Genomic DNA, 22,643 nt, shown 5'->3' with positions numbered 1-22,643 from the left:
CTTTTACCCTAGTGTAGACTCTTATTTATGGGTCAGGATCCCATCATTAATTAGATGTTATTTTATGATGATACCGCGGGGATTTTCGGACCAGCAGTAAGAGATTTATCTGTGAGATTCAACAGTCTGAGGTGAGTTTTCTCATTTTGATTAACGGGTCGAAGGCACCAATGTCGGTCCATGGTTTATTATGTTAGGTTGCTAGATGTTTGCGTGACTCTTGCATGGGTTATGAGTTGGTATGTATACCGAGCGGGGCTCGATATCGGGCGAGGCCCGATGACTGTATTGTATGCTATTGTCTTTGTGATTATCGCATGTGTTAGTATGATTATATGTTTATACGTTTATATGTGTACTAGGCGAGGCCTGATGATTGACAAATCTGTAAACTGAGCGGGGCTCGATGTCAGGTGGGGCCCGAGGCCGGGTGGGACTCGTTAACAGGCCAGGCCCGATGAAGGGCGCGGGCCCGATATGTGTTTATTATGTATGGTATGTGGTATCTTGGTGAACTCACTAAGCTTTGTGCTTATGGTTTTCAGTTTATGTTTCAGGTACTTCTTGTTCAAAAGGAAAGAGTTCGAGATGATTGAAGAGCATACACCACCTCATTCCGCATTTTTTGATTTACTCTGATATTTTATGATGTAGTGATACACTTTGATCCATCTTGGTTGTATAACAATGTTTTGGATTACCGTTTTATAAATTTAAAAATAAAATTTTTGGGTCTTATTTTTTGGGATGTTACAATTGTTCTAGCCTTATGTTTTTTTATTTTCATAGGTTAGTTTTTGTTTCATAAAGTATGTTGTTATAACTAGAGAAAATTCCATAAAGTTCTAGGTTGCATGTACCCATAAGTTTTTATGTGAAAATCCACAGTGCAAATAATTTTGTAACCTAGAAAATTCATCAATGATATGTACTCGACCTGATGTATTGTGTCTAGGGATGAGCATCAGAATCGGCCCGGGAACCGAACTTGGTGAAAAATAGGAATCGAACCGGACCACCGGTTCTATAGGTCCCGGTTCCAGTTCCGATTCTTGTCGGGTCTTCAATGTTGGAACCGATCCTCGAAAAATAGCAACGTATTTTGAGAAATACCTGTAAAATAACTTGTTATTAATTATATTTGTTACTTAATAATTAATACTAATTCTATCTTTAAAAAGTCCTTTTAATAGTCATATACATTTATAATTCACAAAAGATGAGAAAGTTTGATCTCTAAAAGAAATCACGTATTTCTTTACTAATTTTGAGTTATGATCATTACCTAAGGAGCCCATGGAAAGCCATAAAGAAATGCCTGCATATAACAAAAAAATTGATAAAATAATAATTTATTATTTATAAGATTTTGCAAATTTTGGTCAAAATTGTGTTAAAAATAAAGTGGACGTACATAAGTTAATGATGCTAGTAAACCTATGCACAAAATTATTTTCTCTCCGACCGACGGGTTTAGCAAGAGGAAGCACACCAACTAGATAAAAAGGAAAAAATTGTAATTTAACCAAAATTCAGTGATTAGCATTGGAAGTTCAAACGACATGGGTTATATTTAAGTCGGTCCGGTTCGGTTCCCGGTTTTAGGTCGGTTCCAATGACCGGTTGCTATTGATTCCCGGTTTCAAAAATCCACAAGAATATCGTCTCAGTCCCGGCCCGACCGATTCTATCCGGTACCGGTTCCCCGGTCCAAATACTCATCCCTAATTGCGTCCCTTGAGCATGACAAGTCGTTATCAGGAAAACCCAAGAAAAAACCATTGGATTGTGGTCAAGAACATTCTCATGTATCTTAGGAAGGCGAAAGATATGTTCTTGGTCCATGGTGGTAAAGAAGAGAAAAATGTAAGGGGTTAAACAAATGCAAGTTTCTAGACGGCCAGATACGAATTCTCGTTCGCGGTCCGGATTCACGTTCTTGCTAAATAAAGGAGAAGTGACATGGAGGAGTTCTAAGCAAGATGCAGTGACAGATTTGACTAAATAGTCTGAGTATATAGCAACTAATGAAGTTGTATAGGAGGTTATATGGTTGAAGAAGTTCATCAGTGGTCTAGGTGTTGTTCCTAACATTGGTAATCATGTTTAGATCTTCTGCGACAATGGGGTCTAGTCGCTTTGACTAAAGAACCTAGATTACACAAGCATTTCAAACATATACTTAGAAAGTACCGCTACATCATAAATATTGTTGAAGAATGAGACATCATAGTGGTAGAGTATCATCATAAGAGAATCATGATGATCCGTTCACTAAGCCATTGTCACAGACCAAGCATGTTTGGTCACTAGGGATGAGCATATAGACCGGGGAACCGGCTGGAACCGGTCCCAGAACTGGAACTGGTACAGGAACCGGAACCCAATGGAACCGGTCGGGCCGAAACCGGTACTATAATCTCGTCAATTTTTGGAACCAGGACCCGGTAAGAACTGGTCGTTGGAACCGGACCGGATAACTCACTCGAATATTGAAAGTTGCATAACTCACTCAGTTTAACTTTTTTTTACGTGAATCTTTTTCCTACATGTAGATTATGATTTGTAGTTAAGTTTAGACTATAAAAACGCTTGATTTGGTTAAAAATTGAATGAGTTACAAGCCCCGCAAGGAAGGATATCAAATCAGAATTTTTTTATGTTTCAACAATTAAATGTAATCTGACTTTGTTGTTCAAATATACATAACTCACTCAATTTAACCTGTTTTCACCTGAATCTTTTCCCAACATGTATATTAGGATTTTTTTAGTTAAGTTTAGACTGTAAAAACGCTTGATTTGGTTAAAAATTGAATGATTTACAAGCCCCGCAAGGAAGGATGTCAAATCAGAAAAAAAAAAATTATGTTTCAGCAATTAAATGTAATCTGACTTTATTGTTCAAATGTGCATAACTCACTCAATTTAACTTTTTTTGAACTGAATCTTTTTCGTACATGTAGATTAGGATTTGTAGTTAAGTTTAGACTATAAAAATGCTTGATTTGGTTAAAAAAAATGAATGAGTTACAAGCCCCACAAGGAAGGGTGACAAATCAAAATTTTTTCATGTTACAGCAATTAAACATAATCTGAGTTTGTTGTTCAAATGTACATAACTCACTCAATTTAAGTTTTTTTGACCTGAATATTTTTCCTACGCGTACTTTAGCTTTTGTAGTTAAGTTTAGACTATAAAAACGCTTGAATTGGTTAAAATTGAATGAGTTACAAGCCCCGCAAGGAAGTGTGACAACCGTCAATTTTCGGTCAAGTCAAAGTCAACTAAAGTCAACAAGTCAAACCGGTCAACTCAATTTGCCCGTAGGTACTAGAGTTTACGTTATGTAATTTCTAAACAACTCGCTATTCTAATGAGAGATCATAAATCGAAAAGTGCGTACATCTAGATCTCCTTAACCTAAAACTGTGGTACGTGGCGAGCCAAATCGATAAAACAATGTTGCATACTCATCGGGAGTATGCAAGATCCTTAAACAAGGCTTAACGGGGTTTACGGACCTTGCATTGCGAAGCCGGACACTCACATTCATCACACACGAAACCGCTCTCAATCGTTTTCACTCTATCTCTTCTTATCGAGAATCTCTCCCAAATCTCTCTAAGTATGTGAAATCTCTCCCAAATATCTCTTTGTATGAGAAATCTCTCCAAGAATGTCAAATCTCTCTAAGTATGTGAAATCTCTCCCAAATATCTCTTTATATGCGAAATCTCTCCAAAAATGTCAAATCTCTCCCAAATCTCTCTAAGTATGTGAAATCTCTCCCAAATATCTCTTTGTATGAGAAATCTCTCCAAGAATGTCAAATCTCTCCCAAATCTCTCTAAGTATGTGAAATCTCTCCCAAATATCTCTTTGTATGCGAAATCTCTCCAAGAATGTCAAATCTCTCCCAAATCTCTCTAAGTATGTGAAATCTCTCTCAAATCTCTCTCAAAATCTCTCTCAACTTTCTATAATCACTCGGGGCATTCCGACCCTCGAATTTGGCGAAAACAGCCCAAAAGCGGAAGTCTACGCGAAAAACGGACTTGAGGAACCGAAACCCCTCTTAGGACCCGAAAGTCCTCTTAGGAACCGAACCCTTCTGAGCCGAAGGCTGCTGAACCGAACCCGAAAGGTCCTCTCGGGCCCGAACCTCGCATGCCTCACCCGAACCCGAACGTTCGGCATATTTCGGGTCTGACCACTTCCTCTTCTGATGACCTACCGAGCCTTCGCTTCTGATGACCTACCGAACCCTCGCTTTTGAGCCCTTGACCGAGCCCTCGCCCTCGCCTCTTCTTCTGGTTCGCACTTCGCTTCCGGCTCGGGACCAGCAAGGACCGAACCTCGGCCTAGAACCGAGAGGTCTCCCTGGGAATGCCTTTCTTCCCGGTTTTCGACTAATTTCACGTTTTAGGCCCGTTTTTAATTGTTTTAACATGGGGTTTTCACCCAAAACTTTATTTTAACATATAAGGACCCATAATTATTAAATTATCACATTTTTAAGGATAAAACCTTATCCAAAAGAGTGGGTGAAGTACAAAGGTGGAGTGTTGACTTTCCTTTATGTTATGACACAAGCAACCACTCACATACCCACTCTGTGTCACTATTCACCACCAGCCCATCCCTAGTCACTTCATGAGTCCTTTCTCATTATTTTCAGCCATTCCCACGCCCTTAGGGCTGGAACATCCACCCTCTCTCCTCACACTTCATTCATTCTCTCATTTTTTCACCAAAAACTACACTCCAAACTCTTTCATCCTTCTCTCTCAAATTCGAGAACTTCAAGGCATACTCCAAGACTTTTCTCCTACGATTAGTAAGTATCATCATCTTTCTTATGATTATTACACATCCTCCTACTCAAAATCATAGATTGCTTACACAAACATCATCACATTATTGTTAGATCTTCAAATCTTCAAGTGATTCTTCAAGTGTTCTTGGGTTGAACACTTCTCTTCTTCAACACTTACCTACTGAAATCACTCAAGGTGAGTTCATACCCCTACATTTTCATGTTTTCTCAAGTTTTTAGGGGGGGGGGATACAAGTTAAAACACCAAGAACATAACTAAACTTTTCTAACAGCCTTCATCAGAAACGTTCAACTCCATTCACGGACTGTTTTGGACAACTTAAACATTTTTGTTTTCAAAACTGTTTTAGGTGTAAGTAGTTCAAGTTCTTAGCTTTAAAATGACTACTTGCACATCTCATACGATTTTTCTATAATTTATGGTGATTTTTACAAAACTGCCTATCATTTCAAACACCAATCCGGACCAGTCTGCGATTATGGACTTTTTCACCCAAGTTGGAGGTCATTAAAAATTATGAGTAAACTAGACACATTTTGGGAACACTCAGAAGTTACGGATTTAGTTTTCGACTTCGTATGATTTTTCTATGGCTTTTCTAAAACAGTGCAGGAAGGTTTAATTTAGTTAACATCATATAACTTTCATAACACTTTGTATTATGTTGAGCAAAGTGTATAATAATAAATTCTAAGTATTGAATGTGTTTCTTTGTTAATTTTATCATCATAAACTGAAAATTTTGTCATTTATAATTAGGATATTCGTTCATTTAGAACACGTATATTAAACTATAATGAGCATAGTTTATGGATTCATAGCACAAATGCGTTTCATAAAAGAGTTTCTTATACATTACAAACGTTTTGGATAAACTATAATAGGTATAGTTTATATATCATTTACTTCTCAAACTTATTTACCAAAGGTTTTCAGTTTAGATCACGTAAATCTGTTAATGAATAAATTTGTGAGTCATTCGCTTCGGGTTACTTCCAAAGTAACCAATTCAAAAAGTCCTGTAAATTGTAACCAGAGTCTCTTGTAGGGAGAACGTGATAGTTGTGTATAGATCTATATTGGGTTTGACAAACCCACACCAGAGCTGCTTGCAACAGCTAGACCGGCAGGTCTGTGGTGACAAGTGTCATTTCAGTTTCGCGACGCCTGAAGAACGTCGCAATTACGAGGCCGTCTAAGTCAAGTATGGTTATGATAGCTCACATGTGGTATTAACAATCATAAGATTTACGGGTTCTAACTTTAAATTAGCGAGTTATGTCTAATTAGCTCACTGAAATTACTTTAAGTATGGAAAAATACTTGTACGTCTTCATATTAAAAAGGGTTTTATGTTCATTTAAAATCACTTTTTATATCAATTACAAATATCGTTGTATATTTTCAGTCTTAGTATTTAAGACTACACACCATTCATTACGAGAGTTTTTCTCAAATCAGAAAGGGTTTTATGCCGATTTAAAACCACGTTTATATCATTAACTATGGAAATTTACTTGTTCATTCTCGGTCTTGGTATTTAGGACCACATAACTTTTATAAGGAAAATATTGAATTTTTCTGGGTAACATACATCTCTTTACAAAGATCGATTTTCAAACTCTTACTGTCAAAAGCTTATGAACTCACCAACCTTTGTGTTGACACTTTTCAAAACTACTTGTATTCTCAGGAATTCAGTGAAAATAGGAAATCAACAACGTTTTGAGGATGGGACGATAAATCGTCAAACAGTTCATTTTGTATCATAATGTAATTGATTCGAATCATGTAGACATATACTTTAGTGTAACTTTTTCAATTATATTTATGATGGTTGTATTTACTTTGATCACTATTATACTCGTTGTTGTGATACTCTACATGAAGTCCTCCACCCCCGGACGTTTCCTCCATCCTTGGTTTGGGGGTATGACAGGAAGCGTGTCAAATCAAACCGGTTCCAAAATCGAAAACCCGGCAAAAACCAGACCCGGAACCGGTAGAACCGAACTGGTAGAACCGTCGGGCCGGTTCGGTTCTTGATTTTGGCCAAGTCGGTTCCTGGTTCGGGTTCGGGTCCGGGTCGGGTCGGTTCGGTCCTTTTGCTCATGCCTATTGGTCACACTCGATCGATATGTATTATATTTTCTAATGAGCTAGCTTGATAGTGTTAGGCTTTAGTTTGATATATTGGAACAGATACAATATAAATTCTCACTGATTTGGTGATTATTTCTAGTGACTTAATAGTGTGTTGGATTGCTGCCATTTACATTAATTTATTTTTATGTTCCATTTTACATGTTTTTGCAACCAACTTCCAGAGTATTAATTTAGTCAAATCTCCATAGTCGGTCCTACTTCTGGAAGTAAGTAGTGATTTAAGATTGTCATGTAGTATTACTAGTTTGTTCATGGTGATGAACATAGCATGGATATGTGACTAATACTCATGAGTTCTTAAATGGAGATTAAGTATTAGAGATTAAGTATTGGAGTAACCTGCACTTAAAATATTACTTCATGTAAATTGTCACAAACAATTCTAGGATGATAATATCTTATGTTCTTCAAACGGAGATGCATGAGACTTTAGTTTTGCATGCTTTATGCATTGTTTTCTCCGATGTTTTTTGTAATTAGCAGCTATACAGGGAATGTCCAGATATAACATGATGAGTGAGCAAGGTCTATATAGTTGAAGTTTATTTTTTTCGTTCTTCCCTAACAACATAAGGAATATTTATGGGCCCCTTAATGATTTGGTATTGATATCAAATGCTTGGCCAAGATCTAATTGAGTTGATTAGATCAATTGTACAGTCTAATGTGCTCATCACAAATCTCTATCGAGAAACATAAGCTTGAACACTGAGATTAAATTGCTTCCATTTCTCATATTCATATAGATATTGTGTAAAACAAAGGAGTATTTGATCACTAATCTAAGGGTTGTTTCATAGCTAATTCGTATAAGTAAAACAGTTGTATTGGATAGTAGACTCTCTATTTATTATTAGGAAATATTAGACCATACATTGTTTGGGACTTATGCAAGTGGGAGACTGTTGGAAATAGTGTCTACAGTCACAACAATTTGGTAATATTATTATTAATAGTAGAGTCATTTTGGGTTATACGCAATGACATATTTAAGCAATAATTGACAAGAGAGAATAAATATGATGTAGTTTGATAATTTATTAGTGATTAATAAATTAATAGAAACTTGTAGATCTTAAAGGGTTTAAAGTGTAAGATTTAAGATTCAAATCTTAGGGATAATTACTTAATAACCAAGTAATTATCCAATAAGAACTCTTAACCCTACCTTATAAATAAAGGACCCTAAAAAGGATTTGTAATTAATTTCATTCTACCATTTGGTTTTAACTTCATCCAATCTCTCTAATCCCGCTCTTCCAAAGAACTCGATGAGTCCTTCTTAGCATGTGACGCATCTGCCGATCAGCAACCTATTTAATTACCATTTTGGTGTTCAAGTGTTTTCACCAACAATGGGTTGATCAGGTGATTGTTGTGTTGTTTCTTGGATATGACTACAAGAGATGAATCTTAGTTTGGATTATGTACATCCATATAAGTGGTTAGAACTAGAAAAACAGTGTTGCAAGGGTATGTTTTTGGTTTTAGCTCACTTTGTTAATTTTGTTGCATTAGATTTTGTGAACATGTGATCCTCTTGTGGGATATGTGTTTTTGTGTTTGCTTCGTTGTCTTTGTGGCTCTTTGATTGTATGTGCATATTTCATCATATATCTTACTTTTTTACCTAGGAAATCGAAAATGTAGTAAAAAAACAGAGGCATTACCATATATGTTCCCAACCTCAATGTACTAATTTAGAGGTCGTAAACTTCACATTAGTTTGCCTTAATGTCAGATCTCATAAAAACATAGGAAAGCTTAAATGCTAACTTGTTGGAAAACAAAGACGTCGAAACGGTAACTAGGGTTCTAATACGAAGAAGATGAAAAGAATGTCGATGAAATTTTGAGTGACACTGATCAATTCAAATTCATATGGGGGTGATGGTTTCGTAACGACGTTGATAGAATATGAGAGAGGTGAGAGGTGAAAAATACATACTTATCCTCATGTGAAGGCACGTGTTTAACCAAACAGATGGTTTTTAACGGGAGTTATAGGCATGGATCAAATCCACAATTAAACCTATAGCGTTTGTCTTTAAAATTTATAATTTATATCAATAACAAAAGTAAATACATCGTTATTGACATAAGGGAGATCTCATGTTCAAACCTCGGGGGTTTCAATGGCCGAAAAAAGGTGGTCAAAGGAGTTTCTAAAAGAGTTGTTTAGTATTATTGCCTAAAACAAGCATTCTCCCCTAAACTTCGTAGTAAATATAGGAGAGTCGCAATAGAAGGAACATTTATAAAAATATTACTTTACAATAAAAATATAATGACAATATGACATTGGCTACTTACGAAAGCAAAGAAAGGAACATTTGAATATTAATATTACAAAGAAGATTCAAATCTTTCAAAAGACTCCTGCCGATCAAAGGTCAATAATGGTAGTTAAACATTAACGGGTATGGTGGTTGCTGGTCTCCCGTTCTTATCTCAAACATATTACTGTTAACAAACTGTTTTTCACGCAGACGTCAATTTTGAATAAATTTTACATTTATAGAAACGTTAAATTTATCAGACTCACCTCTCGAATTAAATGCCACCATGAAACTGGTGAAAATTTTTAATCGATTTCACCTTTTTTCGCGGGAAACCTTTCAAGTCCGCCGACGCTTTCTTCAATTCTGTCCCCTCCATACGCCTCTCGTTTTCAAGCTCTTTGTATTTTAATCAGAAACCCCATTTGAATTGACCAATTTTTGGTTAAATTAATATATAGAAATAGAAACGTAATCGAGATAAATCGGATTTTAAATAATTTCTTTGATAGTTGGAGTAGGTGGGTTCGATTCGTTTTGGGGCAACTTCATCAAATTTCGATTAAAGATGGAGTTGCATCACAAATCGTTCATTGTTTTAGGTAATTAGTTTACTATTTCTTTTTCTTTTTTGTTTTTTTCTTTTTGTTTGTTTCCCCCAATTCCACATTCTTTAATTTAATTTCTCCTTTTGTGGGTAGGTTTTTTCTTTGATTTTTAAATTTTTTACAGGTGGGGCTTCCTTGAGAATATTATATCTCTTGGAATTTAGCGAAAAACCCACGGATTTTGAGATCTTTATAGTTCGAATTTCGCAGATAAGAGGTTCCATTCTAGTGGGAGACTGCATTTCTTCTTCTTTTTCTTCTTGTTTTTAGTACATGGCTCTGCAAATTTAGGATCAAATTAGAAAATGTTTGAGGAAGAATTTGCAGGGTGTTGATTGAGGAAAAAAAAAGGGAAAATCGATCATCATAAAAAATGACATTTGAGGCTGTAGATCATAATCATAATCATAATCATCAAGGTGTTGAAACGAAGAATGTTTTGGTGGGAATTCGATTTGATGAATGTGGTAGAGAGCTTCTTGATTGGGCTATGGTGAAAGTTGCAGATGCAGGTGATCGTGTAATCGCCATTAACGTTTGTCATAATTCAGGTAACTTTTTCTTTTTCCTTTTTTTTATTTTCTTGAATATGACGTGATTCTTGTTAAAGGATTTATTCTTTTTAATATTCAAATTACTTTAATGTTTTACAGACTCTGTATCAAAGTACAAGAGTTTGTTGGATGATTATTTGGCCGATTATGAAGGCCTTTGTGACCAAAAACAGGTATTGTTTTTCAATATGCTAAACTTGTTACAATGGTCTCAAGTAGACCAAAGCGTCTTGTGCAGTGCACCAAGGCCGCCATCATGTGCATCAAAGTAGCAACATCCGGTTGCTGTTTGATGCACAAGAATATTTGAATTTTGAATTTTGAACATGTTTTTTTTTCAGGTTGACCTTACGGGTCAAATAGTGAGAGGGAATTCAATACGGAAAGTTTTGGTTAAAGAAGCGAAGTTTTATTCTGCAGCCGCTGTTATTGTTGGGGTTAACAAGGTTAAGGCTTTTGGGTAAGTGAATGTTTTTAAACAAAATCATTTTTCTATTTCAAGAAAATGAGTCTTTTTGAATGAAAATTTTTAATTTAAAGTATCAAACACATGGTGTACTTTGGAGATTGTGCCTATTCAAAAAAAAAAAGTTGTTCCTTTTTTTGTATCAATGTTATAAAAGACTTTAATACTTTTGAAAATTTTGTAAAAAGTGGAGTTATTAAAACCTTATTTCCCTTTTTTTTACATTAAGTAAAAAAAATATATTCATATATGGTTTACCACATTAAATCAAGTTTACTATTAAGTTTATCAAGTAAAAAAAAAAAACATCATTTAATACTTTTACTTATGTTATTTGAAGGTGTTGGCTTTCAATTGCTAAATATTGTGCAAAGAAACTACCTTTAGCAACTGAAGTTTTGGCTCTCCATAATGGGAAAGTTGTTTTCAAGAGGTTTTCCAATGGCCAACTTTTAGGTATTTTTATTTGGTACATCCCTTACATAACTTAAAATCAAGTCATGTTAGGCGATACGCATGCCATGATTAGGTTCATGTTACAATCTGATGATCCTAATTTATGCAAGTTTTATTTTTAAAAAACGTGTCTTTTTTTTCGTTTATGATCTTATACTAAAGTTTTCTGACATTTTTACCAATCACAAATGTGATCAAATCAAGAATTTCCAAAAAAAAAAAGGCAAATAATGATAGAGAAATCTACATGAGGCATGAGTTTTTACTTTATGACAAAAACTACATGCATAAAAGCAAGAAATAACAATGTATTTTTATTGATTTGTTTATTATAACATCTTAATTTTGTTTCGTGTTATGGCAATATCAACCAAATAAATAAACACAAAGCAAGTTAGTTGCTATAATTGCTATTTTTCAAAGTTTAATGTTCTAAAGTGCTTTAATTTGGTAGATTTTTCCATTCTATCTTTTTTTCTCCATCGAACATTTACATAACCTTTACTGAGACGCATCTTTAATGACCATACTCATGTTACTATCATGTGATATGTTAGGATTATTATATCAAATCTTTATCGTATCTCAAGACTACAACACATCAAACATTAAATACCAAATCTCAATATCTACCTCCTTTTAATTATATATTAATTATTTTCTAAAAAGGGTCAATGCGAGATCCGAGGCCAAGTTTCTACTTAATCGGCAACTCCAATTTGAAAGACACCCAGTCGGAGTTTTGCTACTCCGAGGCCTCTGAAATGGGAAGACACAGCTCCGAAGAGATCAAAAGCCTAAAAGATGAAGAATTAGACCCTTTCGAACTGCGGAAGAAAGCTCTGAGCTCTGTTTCTGTTGTGATCGAGGATTTTGCCCATCAAAGACCCGGATGGCCTCTTCTCCGAGCAAACACAGTGTTAACGCCGTCGGCAATGGAGGCTAGAAAAATGTCGGTGGTGAAGTGGGTGATGAATTTGCCGAACAGGTCCACGCCGGGGACTCCAAGAACGCCGTCGTCGAATAGTGAAATTAGCCCTAAAAGCATGGCGTCGGATTCTAGGTCGGAATCTAGTTTGTTCACAAACACGAGCAATGAGAGTGGAACTCCGATCGATAAAAGCCATGAGTTGCCGGAAATTTTGAATCTTTTACTCAAAACTAATCCGTCTCGATGCCAATGGTTTGGGTTTGATCTACTTAGAGCCTCAACATCTAACTTTTCGTCAGGTAATTTTACTGAGTTTCTTGATTTTGAATGTAGATTTTTAAGAAAATTAGCAAAAGTGATTAAAAATCGTCTTTTTAATTACAGAGAATTTGATCGGGAAAGGTGGTTGTCATCGTGTATATAAAGGGAGGTTTCCTGATGGAAAAATGGTGGCTGTGAAGATCAGAAGGTCATCAAGAGAAGCATGGAAAGATTATATTCTGGAAATCGACATTATGACTTCGCTAAATCATGAAAACATCACACCTCTTTTAGGGGTATGCGTGGAAGAAGATAACTTGATTTCTGTTTATGATCTCGTGCCTAGAGGAAATTTAGAGGACAATATACATGGTAAGTTTCTTTCAAAAAAAGATATTTTTTAAATTTTTTAAATTTACTACAATTTTCTTTTAGGGGTGAAAAAAGTACATACTATTATTTGTACTTGTACTTTAAACCATTGATTTATGGTTTTACCCATAGAACTATTCTTTTTATTGATTCGTCCATTAAAATATTATTTTTGTCGTTTTAGCTACTAAATATTATTTAATGAACAACTACTAGTCTTTTGGCTAAATCGATAATTGCAAATTTTATGTACTTTAACCATTTTCAAAACTGGATAACCAAGAAAATTATTGTTTTTTAAACCGTAAAAAAACATGATGATTTAATTTTAAAAAAAAAATGATGATTTAATTACTATAGAAAATAGCTAGAGGCTATTTGATAATAAATGGTGAAAATTCGTTGTGCTTTTTTTTTTCGTACCATGCCCTTAATTAGTTTATGATTTTATACGACCCTATTAACTACAACAATTAAATTTGTCCTCGATCATTGCTCTTGTTCTTGGTAAAATTTGATCTAATTGATTAAAAAAAATAATGATTTTGCTCTTTCTTTTCTGTATCTAGGTGCCACGAAGGACAAATCGATTTTATCATGGGAAATAAGATTGAATATAGCCATTAAAGTTGCCGAAGCTTTAAACTATTTGCATAAAGAATGTCCTCGGCCTGTCATTCATCGTGACATCAAGTCTTCCAATATTCTTCTCTCAGAGGAATTTGAGCCTCAGGTTTGTACCATACCATCTATCTAGCACAGGTGTAAAAATGGGCCGGGCCGGGTTAGGCCCGGCCCATGTGCATATTGTGCACCTGTATGTAGTAACTTTTTTTAGAATCTAACCGTGATTCGGCTTGTTGAATTCTTTTTGCAGTTATCGGATTTTGGGCTTGCGATATGGGGACCCACAAGTTTACCATTCTTAAGTCATAGTGATGTAGTTGGAACATTTGGGTATCTTGCTCCAGAGTACTTTATGTATGGGAAAGTTAGTGAAAAAATTGATGTTTACTCTTTCGGTGTTGTTCTCTTGGAACTTTTGACCAGAAAAAGACCGATCAGTTCAGATCCCGTTAAAGGCGAAGATAGTTTGGTCATGTGGGTAAGTATCTTTCTTGAAACCTTGTAAATAGGCTATTTGTGTATTTACGTCTTTTGCACATACAAGAGATCGTGAGTCCCTCTCCCACCTTTTTTCAAAAATGTTGGAATTTTTGTTCCAATGCATGCCAAAACCAGTATAACTTGTCGAGGGTAACAAACAGAGTCCTAGGCTCATTGTTTTTTGGGGTTTTTCTAATTATATTATATGTATATAATGTAGGCAAAACCGAAGCTAGAAAAGGGAGATCTAGCAAGCATATTAGATGTCGATTTGGACAAAGAAGTCAACAAAAATCAAATAGTTCGAATGGCTCTAGCTGCAACACTTTGTCTCACAAGATCAGCTAGAAGGCGTCCCACAATGAACGAGGTTTGAGAAAACATCTATTCATGCTTATAATATCCACTACCTTGCATTTGTTACACCATACACGGCTTAAACAAGCTCTCTAGGGCTATTTTCATTTGTTACACCTTATCTTTTTAGAAGGAAAAGTCATAAACTCTATTTTTTGTAGGAAATTTTATGACATTTTCTGTTTTGTTTGTCTTTAGGTCTTAAACATTTTAAGAGGGGAGCATGATTTGGACAAGAAGTCAACTCAAAACGATTTGGAATTGTTGTGTACTAATGAAGATCATGACGATGATGATGATGATGATGAAGTTTATCCGGAATCAAATGCGGAGTCTCACTTGAGTCTTGCGTTTCTTGATGTTGATGATAAGTCAACATCATTTGGTAGTGTGGATGTAAATCAACACACACGGCATACATTAGAAGGATACTTGAGGGGAAGGTGGAGCCCGTCTTCGAGCATGGATTAGGTTTGTTTTTCTGTGGTGTGGTGAAAATTCTTCGGGTTTTTTTGTGAAGAATGTAGATAGTTTTGTATAGCTTGAGAATGTATACGAAGGGGAAAAAAGAACGTGCACCCGATGATGAGGTGTTGTGTGTTTTTACGAATCGAGATGTAAACGTGAGAGATTTTCTAGTGAATTGAGAATTTGTGGTTTTCATTCAAATTTGTCTCGATAGTGTTTGTTACACAAGACAAAAGGCGCACAATATATATTACGCTTAGTATGAATTATATCAGCACCACAAACAATTCATTATTCATGTCACTAAGACAAAAATTGTAATTATATCTTCAAAACGAAAATTGTAATTGTATCTTCAAATGAGGTGGAAGATGACTTGTTCTTAGCCTTTCATGTATAAAAAAGCATGACTGTCTTCCTTATTTTATAATTATAAATAGATCTAGAAACTAAAAAGTCTAGTGTGGTTATATCTTTTGTCTCGAGTAACCAAATTTTTATTTGGTCATATTTTTATGTTATATATCCTTATTCATACCAAAATATATTTATATAATAAAAGGTAACAAAAAGTAGACTTAGAATTTTGTTTTTTTTTAAACATGCGCAAAACAAAATACCAAATGCTAATGGATATGTTGAATGATAACAGGTTAATGACTTGGTAGGTAACCAATGGTTCTTCATTTACATATTTGGTCATTTTCTTTTTCTTTATACACTATATACCACTAACTGAATTTTTTTGTTCAAAAAACAATATTATAACCGGATAATCAAAATTACTTGCTTATATGGCATCTACGTAGCAATAGTTTAGGTTTAGTCACTTGAGATTGTAAAACAAACTCTCTTTTCATATACATAGTGGATCATTTTCTTTTTTGTACACCATATATCATTATCTCAATAAACAACATTTTTACCAACAGTATATCGTATGTCGGTTACATCTCTTATTATGAAATTGAGATGACTAAATAATGCGGAAAAATGTTTGTTCGTGTTCGTTCATTTAAGTTTAATCGACCAAACAAACAAACACAAACATAAAAACGAACGAATTTTCTTCTTCATGTTTGGTCTTTTAACAATCACTTTATATGCTTTCATTCTTTTATGTTGGTTAAGATGTTAAACGAACATAAACAATCATAAATAAACAAACATAAAAACATAAACGAACATATATGAACAATAGAACTCTTTATAAGACTATTATATAAAGTCATCCAGATGTTATATTTTACTCATTCCTTCATCTCTTTCCTTTTCTTTATCCTTGGGGATTTTCAGCCATTTAACCATTTTCCATATAATCGAGTTACATTACTATACAAAGTTATACCTTATGATTTTTTCGCACCGGGATTTCCACTTATATTTGTGTTCTTGGTCTTCTTTCATTTTGCTTCTTGTGATCATCATAATATTTTGTTTTGCTTCTTGTTGTCATCAACTCATCATATTTATGTAAGGGTCGAAAATACCATCTAATGTGGAGTTAATTGTTTGGCTCTCAAGTTAGCTATTTATTAGGGATGTTTCCTATTTGTTAGGGATTTTAGAGTATCATTGAGATTTTGTTAAGTCATCTAAATGTTATATTTTACTTATTCCTTCGTCTCCATTATTTTCCTTTCCCTTTGAGATTTTTAGCCATGGAACATTTTCCTTTATAGTTGAGCTACATTAATATACAAGTTGGGTCTTGTGTTTTTTTGGACATGGTTTTCACTTATATTTGTGTTGTTATTATTATTATTATTATTATTATTATTATTATTATTATTATTATTATTTTGCTTCTTGTGATTAGGGTTGTAAACAAACTAACGTTCAACAAACCGTTCAATGGAAAGTTTGTTTAAATTTTTTTACTTAATAAATGAACACAAATGAATAAGATTTTTCGTTCATGGTCTGGTTAGTTTATTTATGTTCATAAACATCTATTCATATTTGTTTATATTTGGTCATTTATATTCGTTCATTTGTGTTCATTTAAACTACTCGCATTAGCAATTAAACTCAACACAACTATCTATTATATATATATATATATATATATATATATATATATATATATATATATATATATATATATATGTCGCTCTATTTTGTTTTTTATTTTTAAGAAAATAAAATCTCATTTATAGATATAAAATTTTGTTTAAATCAAAATGATACAGACTAATGGGAGTTTTTTAGATCTCTTGGGAGCTTTTAGTTATAAAAATAAAATTACGCTACAGTTTCTTCTTTGTTTAAACAAAAAAAACTCTAAATCCAAAAATGACTCCTAAGTACGATCATAGAAGTGAAGACGGTCAACTTTTATAGTTTTTTATTGAATGTTTATGTTCAATTGTTCATTTATGTTTTATATGTACATTCATTTATGATCATTCTTTTATTTTACACCTTAACTAACATGAACAAGAAAACTTGTTCTTTTATCTCTTTGTGTTTATTTGTTTTTTAAGTTAAAACATAAACAAATCATTTTTTGTTCGAGTATAATTTGTTTACAGCCTACTTGTGATCATCGTATGTATAACAATATAACAAGTGAACTCTTTATGAGGTATTCTTCAAAAATTGATGTTTACTCTTTCGACGTGGTTCTCTTGGAACTTTTGAGCAGAAAAAGTCCATTGACTTAAGGCCCGCTAAAGTCAAAGATAATTGGGTCATGTGAGTAACAATCTATCTTAAACAATTTTCTTGAAACCTTTGTAAAATCACCTTGTTTAGGGCAATTAGGTCTTTTACAAATATAAGAGATTGTAAATTAGCCCCTCTCCCAACTTATTCCAAATGGGGCGTTATGATCATTGCTTTTTTAGTTTTCCTAATTATGTTATAAATTAAAAGTCAGCCTTTTGTTATTGTGTAATTGCTACAACTCAATTCACTAACAAAACAACACAATTCTACGCATACATAACACTATGACACACACAATACAACATCGACATTCATGTTTCTTGAAATCCACTACTAATTTTCATTTTCAAGCACATAAATAGTAACTGATAATTTGAATTTAAATGCCATCGTCTTCATGATAAATACTTTCAGCCATTTGCCAAACCTGCAACGCATTATCTTCAGCCACACTAGAAATCACCCATGGCTCATTTTTGTTCCATGAAAAGTCTGATATTTTTGCCTTGTGTCCACCATGAGAGAACAAAAGCTCTGGTGGGCCATCTTCAGTTTCACCTTCCAGCTGTTCATCTCCAATCCTGAAATTCAGAATATGTGTTTAGAAGAAATGGAAGGAGAAGGGCATTCATGTCTTTTGACATGTGTATCAGTTTAAGTACCTGTTTAGGTCCCACACCATCAGCCTTCTGTCATCAGCAGAAGATGCAATCACAGTTTCATGGTTTGGGTCCCACTCAACTTGGAATACCTCCTCCCTGTATATTAATTTTTTTATGAAATTATATAAAGAAAACATAAAAATAAAAAATAAAATAAAAAAAGTTAAGAAGCATACGTATGACTACTCAAAACATGAAGTGGTGATGTTAGTTTCCTCATGTCGAAAAGCCCAACTGTTGTATCTGAAGATGCTGTAGCCAAAACCCACTCATTGAATGGATTAAAAGATAAATAATTCACCTGGATATTATTATAAATGTCATTAGAAAACTGAAAAAGAAAAGCTATTAATATAATAGTTATTAATAAAAAAAAGTAAAGTTTTACCTCTTTCTCATGAACTACAACAGATTGTTCATGTTTATTTGTGCGTAAATCCCAAATCATTAGCTTGCAATCATCCCCAACAGATCCAAATAAGCTTTCATTCTTCAAATGCCATGACACATCTTCAACTAAACTCCCATGATCCTACATTAACACTTATCATTTAATTTCAACTGCAAGAATTATTAACACTCAGTAATAAAAGGTACAAAAAGTACCTCGTAAATGTATTTGGCATCAAGAACTTTATTTGAAGGCATTGCAGACACATCCCATAAACATATTTTACAATCATTAGAGCCACTCAAGAGATACCCTTCTTTAAAAGGGCTCCATGAAAGCCCATAGCCTTCTTTTTCATGACCCCTTAACTTTGCATCAGGTTCACAAGAGCCTCCTTCATCATTTAAAAGTTGTTTTGTGGAATCAAATACATAGACTTCAGAAGAACTTGTCTTTGCTGCAATAATTGATGGGTTTTGTGGCATACATCGTGCACGATTTACCTCTCCATCAACATGAATCTTTTGAATTATCTCTACCTATAAGCATTTGAGAAAAAAATTAGATTAAAGGCAAGAATCAGCAATGTAGTTTTGTTGATTTGTTTATTATAATGATGTCATAATAAACAGATGAATACATAGTATATTGTTGTTTCTTGCATTTAACCCTAAAATGTAATCCTAGATATCAATGGATTATGGATGAAAGTGCTCTCACAAAATTGACGCATACTTCCGATCCAAATTTCATTTGCAAGGTTTTTATTATTTTGTATTGAAAGTTTCTTATATTATAGTAGGTTACACTTTTTGAGGTAACACCCTGCATCATATCAACTACGAATCTTCGGATCCTCAAAACGTTTGTAAGATTAGTACTTTTCTAAAATTGAAGTGTGAGAATCCAACAATTTACTTATCTAGACAATTCAAAAATCGAAATTTCGGTGTGGAACATAGATTATTGTACCGATTCGAGTAAAGAAATAGCATAAGAACAAGCGACCGACTGACCTTAGGGATATGAGGGTTTTCGTGATTGGTGTCGAGGGAAGATGAAGGATTAACCGGCAAGAGAACATCTGCGACGAGAAGGAAGTTAGGACTTTCATCGGAGGTATGCGTCCCGAGAATCAGCTTGTGAGAGGCGAAAGAGCCGTCTTTGTAAGGAGACGGCGGTGACGGGAGCCACTGAACGGTTAGTGACGGCCACTCAAGGGAGTGAGAGACGATGAGATCGTATAAGAATGGAGAGTTCTTCTTCCATACACTGAACTCCTCCTCCACTTGGTGGTCTTCGCCGGCGCCGGCGCCGGCGCCATCGTCTTCCTCCGTCCTCATTCCTCTCTTTTTCGCTCACTATCAGATTGTTTTCCCGCGTAGGTTTGGAAGTAGAAATGAGGAGCGGCAAACTACAAGCGTTATATGCAAGCTGGAATTGGCTTCAGGCCCATTCAATACACATCGTGGGCTGGATCGATCCATATCTATTTTTATAAAGAGTAAATTACTCCAAAGGTCCTTGTGGTTTTGGTGGTTTACGTGTTTGGCTCCTAATTTACCTTTTTAATTCGGACGGTATTTTGAACTCGATTTGTTATGTATTTAGTCCCTACTATACATAAAAGGGACAATGTTTCCCTTATAATATTATTTTCAGGTTTTTTATTATTTGTTTAATATTTAAAAATATATTTTATAAAATAATGCATATGGGTCCCACCACCCAAAACGCACTTGCTTCCCTACTCTTGCACTTTCTACTTAGCACCCTTCCATCTTCACTTGTTATCACCTCCGACTTCCTCCTTCACCCACCTCACCATCAAATCTCCTCCCTCCCTTATCTTCACCTGTAACGACCCAAAATTCAAGGGAAATTTTTCATTTTTGAATAACCAAAATACTTTCCACAACCATGAAATCCCAAAACAATTGTTTTCAAAATTCGCATCAAATACAATTTTATTTCAAATCATCATAGTGCCCCATAAAAACACCTGAGAGAGAGTGCACGTCGCACCATCAAGCCTTGTCCTTGCCCTTAGGCTCAGCTGTACCTAAAACAAATCCACAAACTGTAAGCTAATGCTTAGTGAGTCCCCCAGAGCATACCTCACACACAATCCACATAACACATATCGTATTGGGAAAACTTCAGAAAAAAATCCAACGTATTTTCATCAAATGCTTAAAAAAACCACTATATTATTTTTTAGTACATTAAAAGTCTTATATTTTCTGAAATTCTTAATTAAGGTTTTCTGACTACAGAAAAACCTAATATATTTTCATGAAAAGATTAAAAAAAACATTATATTATTTTTTTTAGTGTAGTTACACCCTCGTATTTTTTTGAAAAAATTTAATCTAATGAATTGTAACAATCAAAATGTTAAAAATCAATTACCTAGCATTTACGGCTATCTAGGATTTAACGAACTCAATGTTTTATATGATACATTTAAAAAAATATATATAAGGGTTTTAACATACAAATAAATAATATAGTGGTTTTTTTAAGACTTTCATGAAAATATGTTGGGTTTTTATAAGATTCTTATCATATTAGTTATAAAAGCTACATATATCATGTAAGCCATGCATACAACATATAAGGAAGCCATGGAAACCCTACAGGGTCTTACACCTAGTGTCACTGGAACCCCCACGTGGTATTACTACCTGCCATGGGAACCCCCACATGGTCTTCCTGCCATGGGAACCCCTACATGGTCTTCACTACCAAGCAAATATCATATAAACTAATCATGCAAACATATTAGGATTACATGGAAACCCTCCAATGTGTTATACCAAATGCCACAGGAACCCCCACGTGGTCTTAGTCTACTGCCACGAGAACCCCTCGGGGTCTTCCATGCAAATGTCACACTAACATAACGCATAATCAATCGACAATCCACATATCATAAAATGGGTCGGTCTTGGTGCCTTAGACCCATTGGTATGGTGATAAGACTCACCTTTCTCTGTTGAATCCGAAAGTTGCTCTCCTAACAGTCCATGACCACCCATGCTGAATAATAATACCATTAATCCCAAGTTAAGGACGGACATAATACAAATTAAAGGACCCAAACCCCAAGTCCTTTTTACAATGGCCCAAAAGTATTCATTTGCTAATGGGCCCAAAGTCCATGTCTAAATCATTAATGGGCCTCGTGGCCCAATAAAGCCCAACCATAACGTCCATGGCCCAAAACAGATAAGCTAGCCCACTAAATCCAAAACATGACCAAGCCCAAAAACTTAAAAGCCCAAAATAAGTCTGAGTCCATCTATTGTGCGTACGCCTTGCGTACCACCCTGGTACGCGCAGCGTACTGAATCCCTGAGATGTACGCGTGGCATACTCTAACTTACGCCCAACATACAAACATATTAAGCACTTTCTTCTATTAAGTGTTTAATACTCGATGTTCTAACATCCAATATCATATATGAGCTCATTAAGACGTCCTAGGGCATAAAGTTGGCGACTTTATGCCATTACTCGCTATATGGGACTTAAAAACTTCATTCTTCATATTAGGACTCCATAGAAAGCTTCAAACTTATGCATGGAGTCTAGATACTTTCCAAGCTAGCACTTTTATGCATTTAGCATGCTCACAAAGTCCAGATCTAACCATTTCAGCCTCTGGAATTGCTTAACTCTCAAGAGAAAGTCCAAAACCAACTAAAGGGACAAAATAGAAAATCCTAGCTAGATCTAATGAATAAGATGGAAATATCAAAGCTTTATAACTCCAGAAGCACTTCAAGGTGAACTAGATGCAGATTCTTGAAGCCCAATGCCAGTCCAAGCTTGCTTAGCAACTCCTTCTTCTGGAATGGACACTAAAATGGCCACAAATACACTCCTTAAGCTCAAAAACACTCTCACAATGTATCTCTAATGTAGAAGGGTGAAACAAGACTAGGGAGGTTGACTAAGGTTTAATCCAAGAGGCTTAAGGGTGTTTAAATAGGTGTCAAGTCCGAGAATTAAGATTTTGGTCCTTTGTCGCATACGCCTCGTGTACCTA

General features: G+C 34.7%; 2 protein-coding genes across 3 annotated transcripts; one reads left to right on the top strand and one right to left on the bottom strand.

The window, feature by feature from the left end:
* Positions 1-9,751: 9,751 nt before the first annotated feature.
* Positions 9,752-15,067, top strand: LOC145102433 (protein kinase STUNTED-like). Of its 2 annotated transcripts, XM_079039829.1 has the most exons (11): positions 9,752-9,888; positions 10,019-10,445; positions 10,548-10,621; positions 10,790-10,908; positions 11,255-11,370; positions 12,040-12,600; positions 12,686-12,934; positions 13,504-13,667; positions 13,812-14,039; positions 14,262-14,411; positions 14,597-15,067. In XM_079039829.1, the coding sequence occupies exons 2-11, from the start codon at positions 10,268-10,270 to the stop codon at positions 14,867-14,869; spliced, it is 2,112 nt and encodes a 703-aa protein (XP_078895955.1). In that variant the 5' UTR covers positions 9,752-9,888; positions 10,019-10,267; the 3' UTR covers positions 14,870-15,067. The 2 variants fall into 2 exon arrangements, with proteins under 2 accessions (XP_078895955.1, XP_078895954.1); XM_079039828.1 differs by having other exon boundaries at positions 9,779-10,445.
* A 2,717-nt stretch (positions 15,068-17,784) lies between these two features.
* On the bottom strand, positions 17,785-19,997 carry LOC145102432 (WD-40 repeat-containing protein MSI3-like). Its single transcript, XM_079039827.1, has 6 exons — positions 19,606-19,997; positions 18,805-19,128; positions 18,587-18,730; positions 18,375-18,499; positions 18,199-18,294; positions 17,785-18,117 (listed from the first exon to the last, which is right to left on the bottom strand). The coding sequence occupies exons 1-6, from the start codon at positions 19,930-19,932 to the stop codon at positions 17,916-17,918; spliced, it is 1,218 nt and encodes a 405-aa protein (XP_078895953.1). The 5' UTR covers positions 19,933-19,997; the 3' UTR covers positions 17,785-17,915.
* Positions 19,998-22,643: the final 2,646 nt, after the last annotated feature.

The sequence above is a fragment of the Lactuca serriola genome, chromosome 4, assembly GCF_051521515.1.
Source record: "Lactuca serriola cultivar US96UC23 chromosome 4, Lser_US96UC23_V15, whole genome shotgun sequence".
Taxonomy (NCBI): Eukaryota; Viridiplantae; Streptophyta; class Magnoliopsida; order Asterales; family Asteraceae; genus Lactuca; species Lactuca serriola.
Note: the sequence above shows the minus strand (reverse complement) of the source record. Positions and strands in the feature narration are given on the sequence as shown.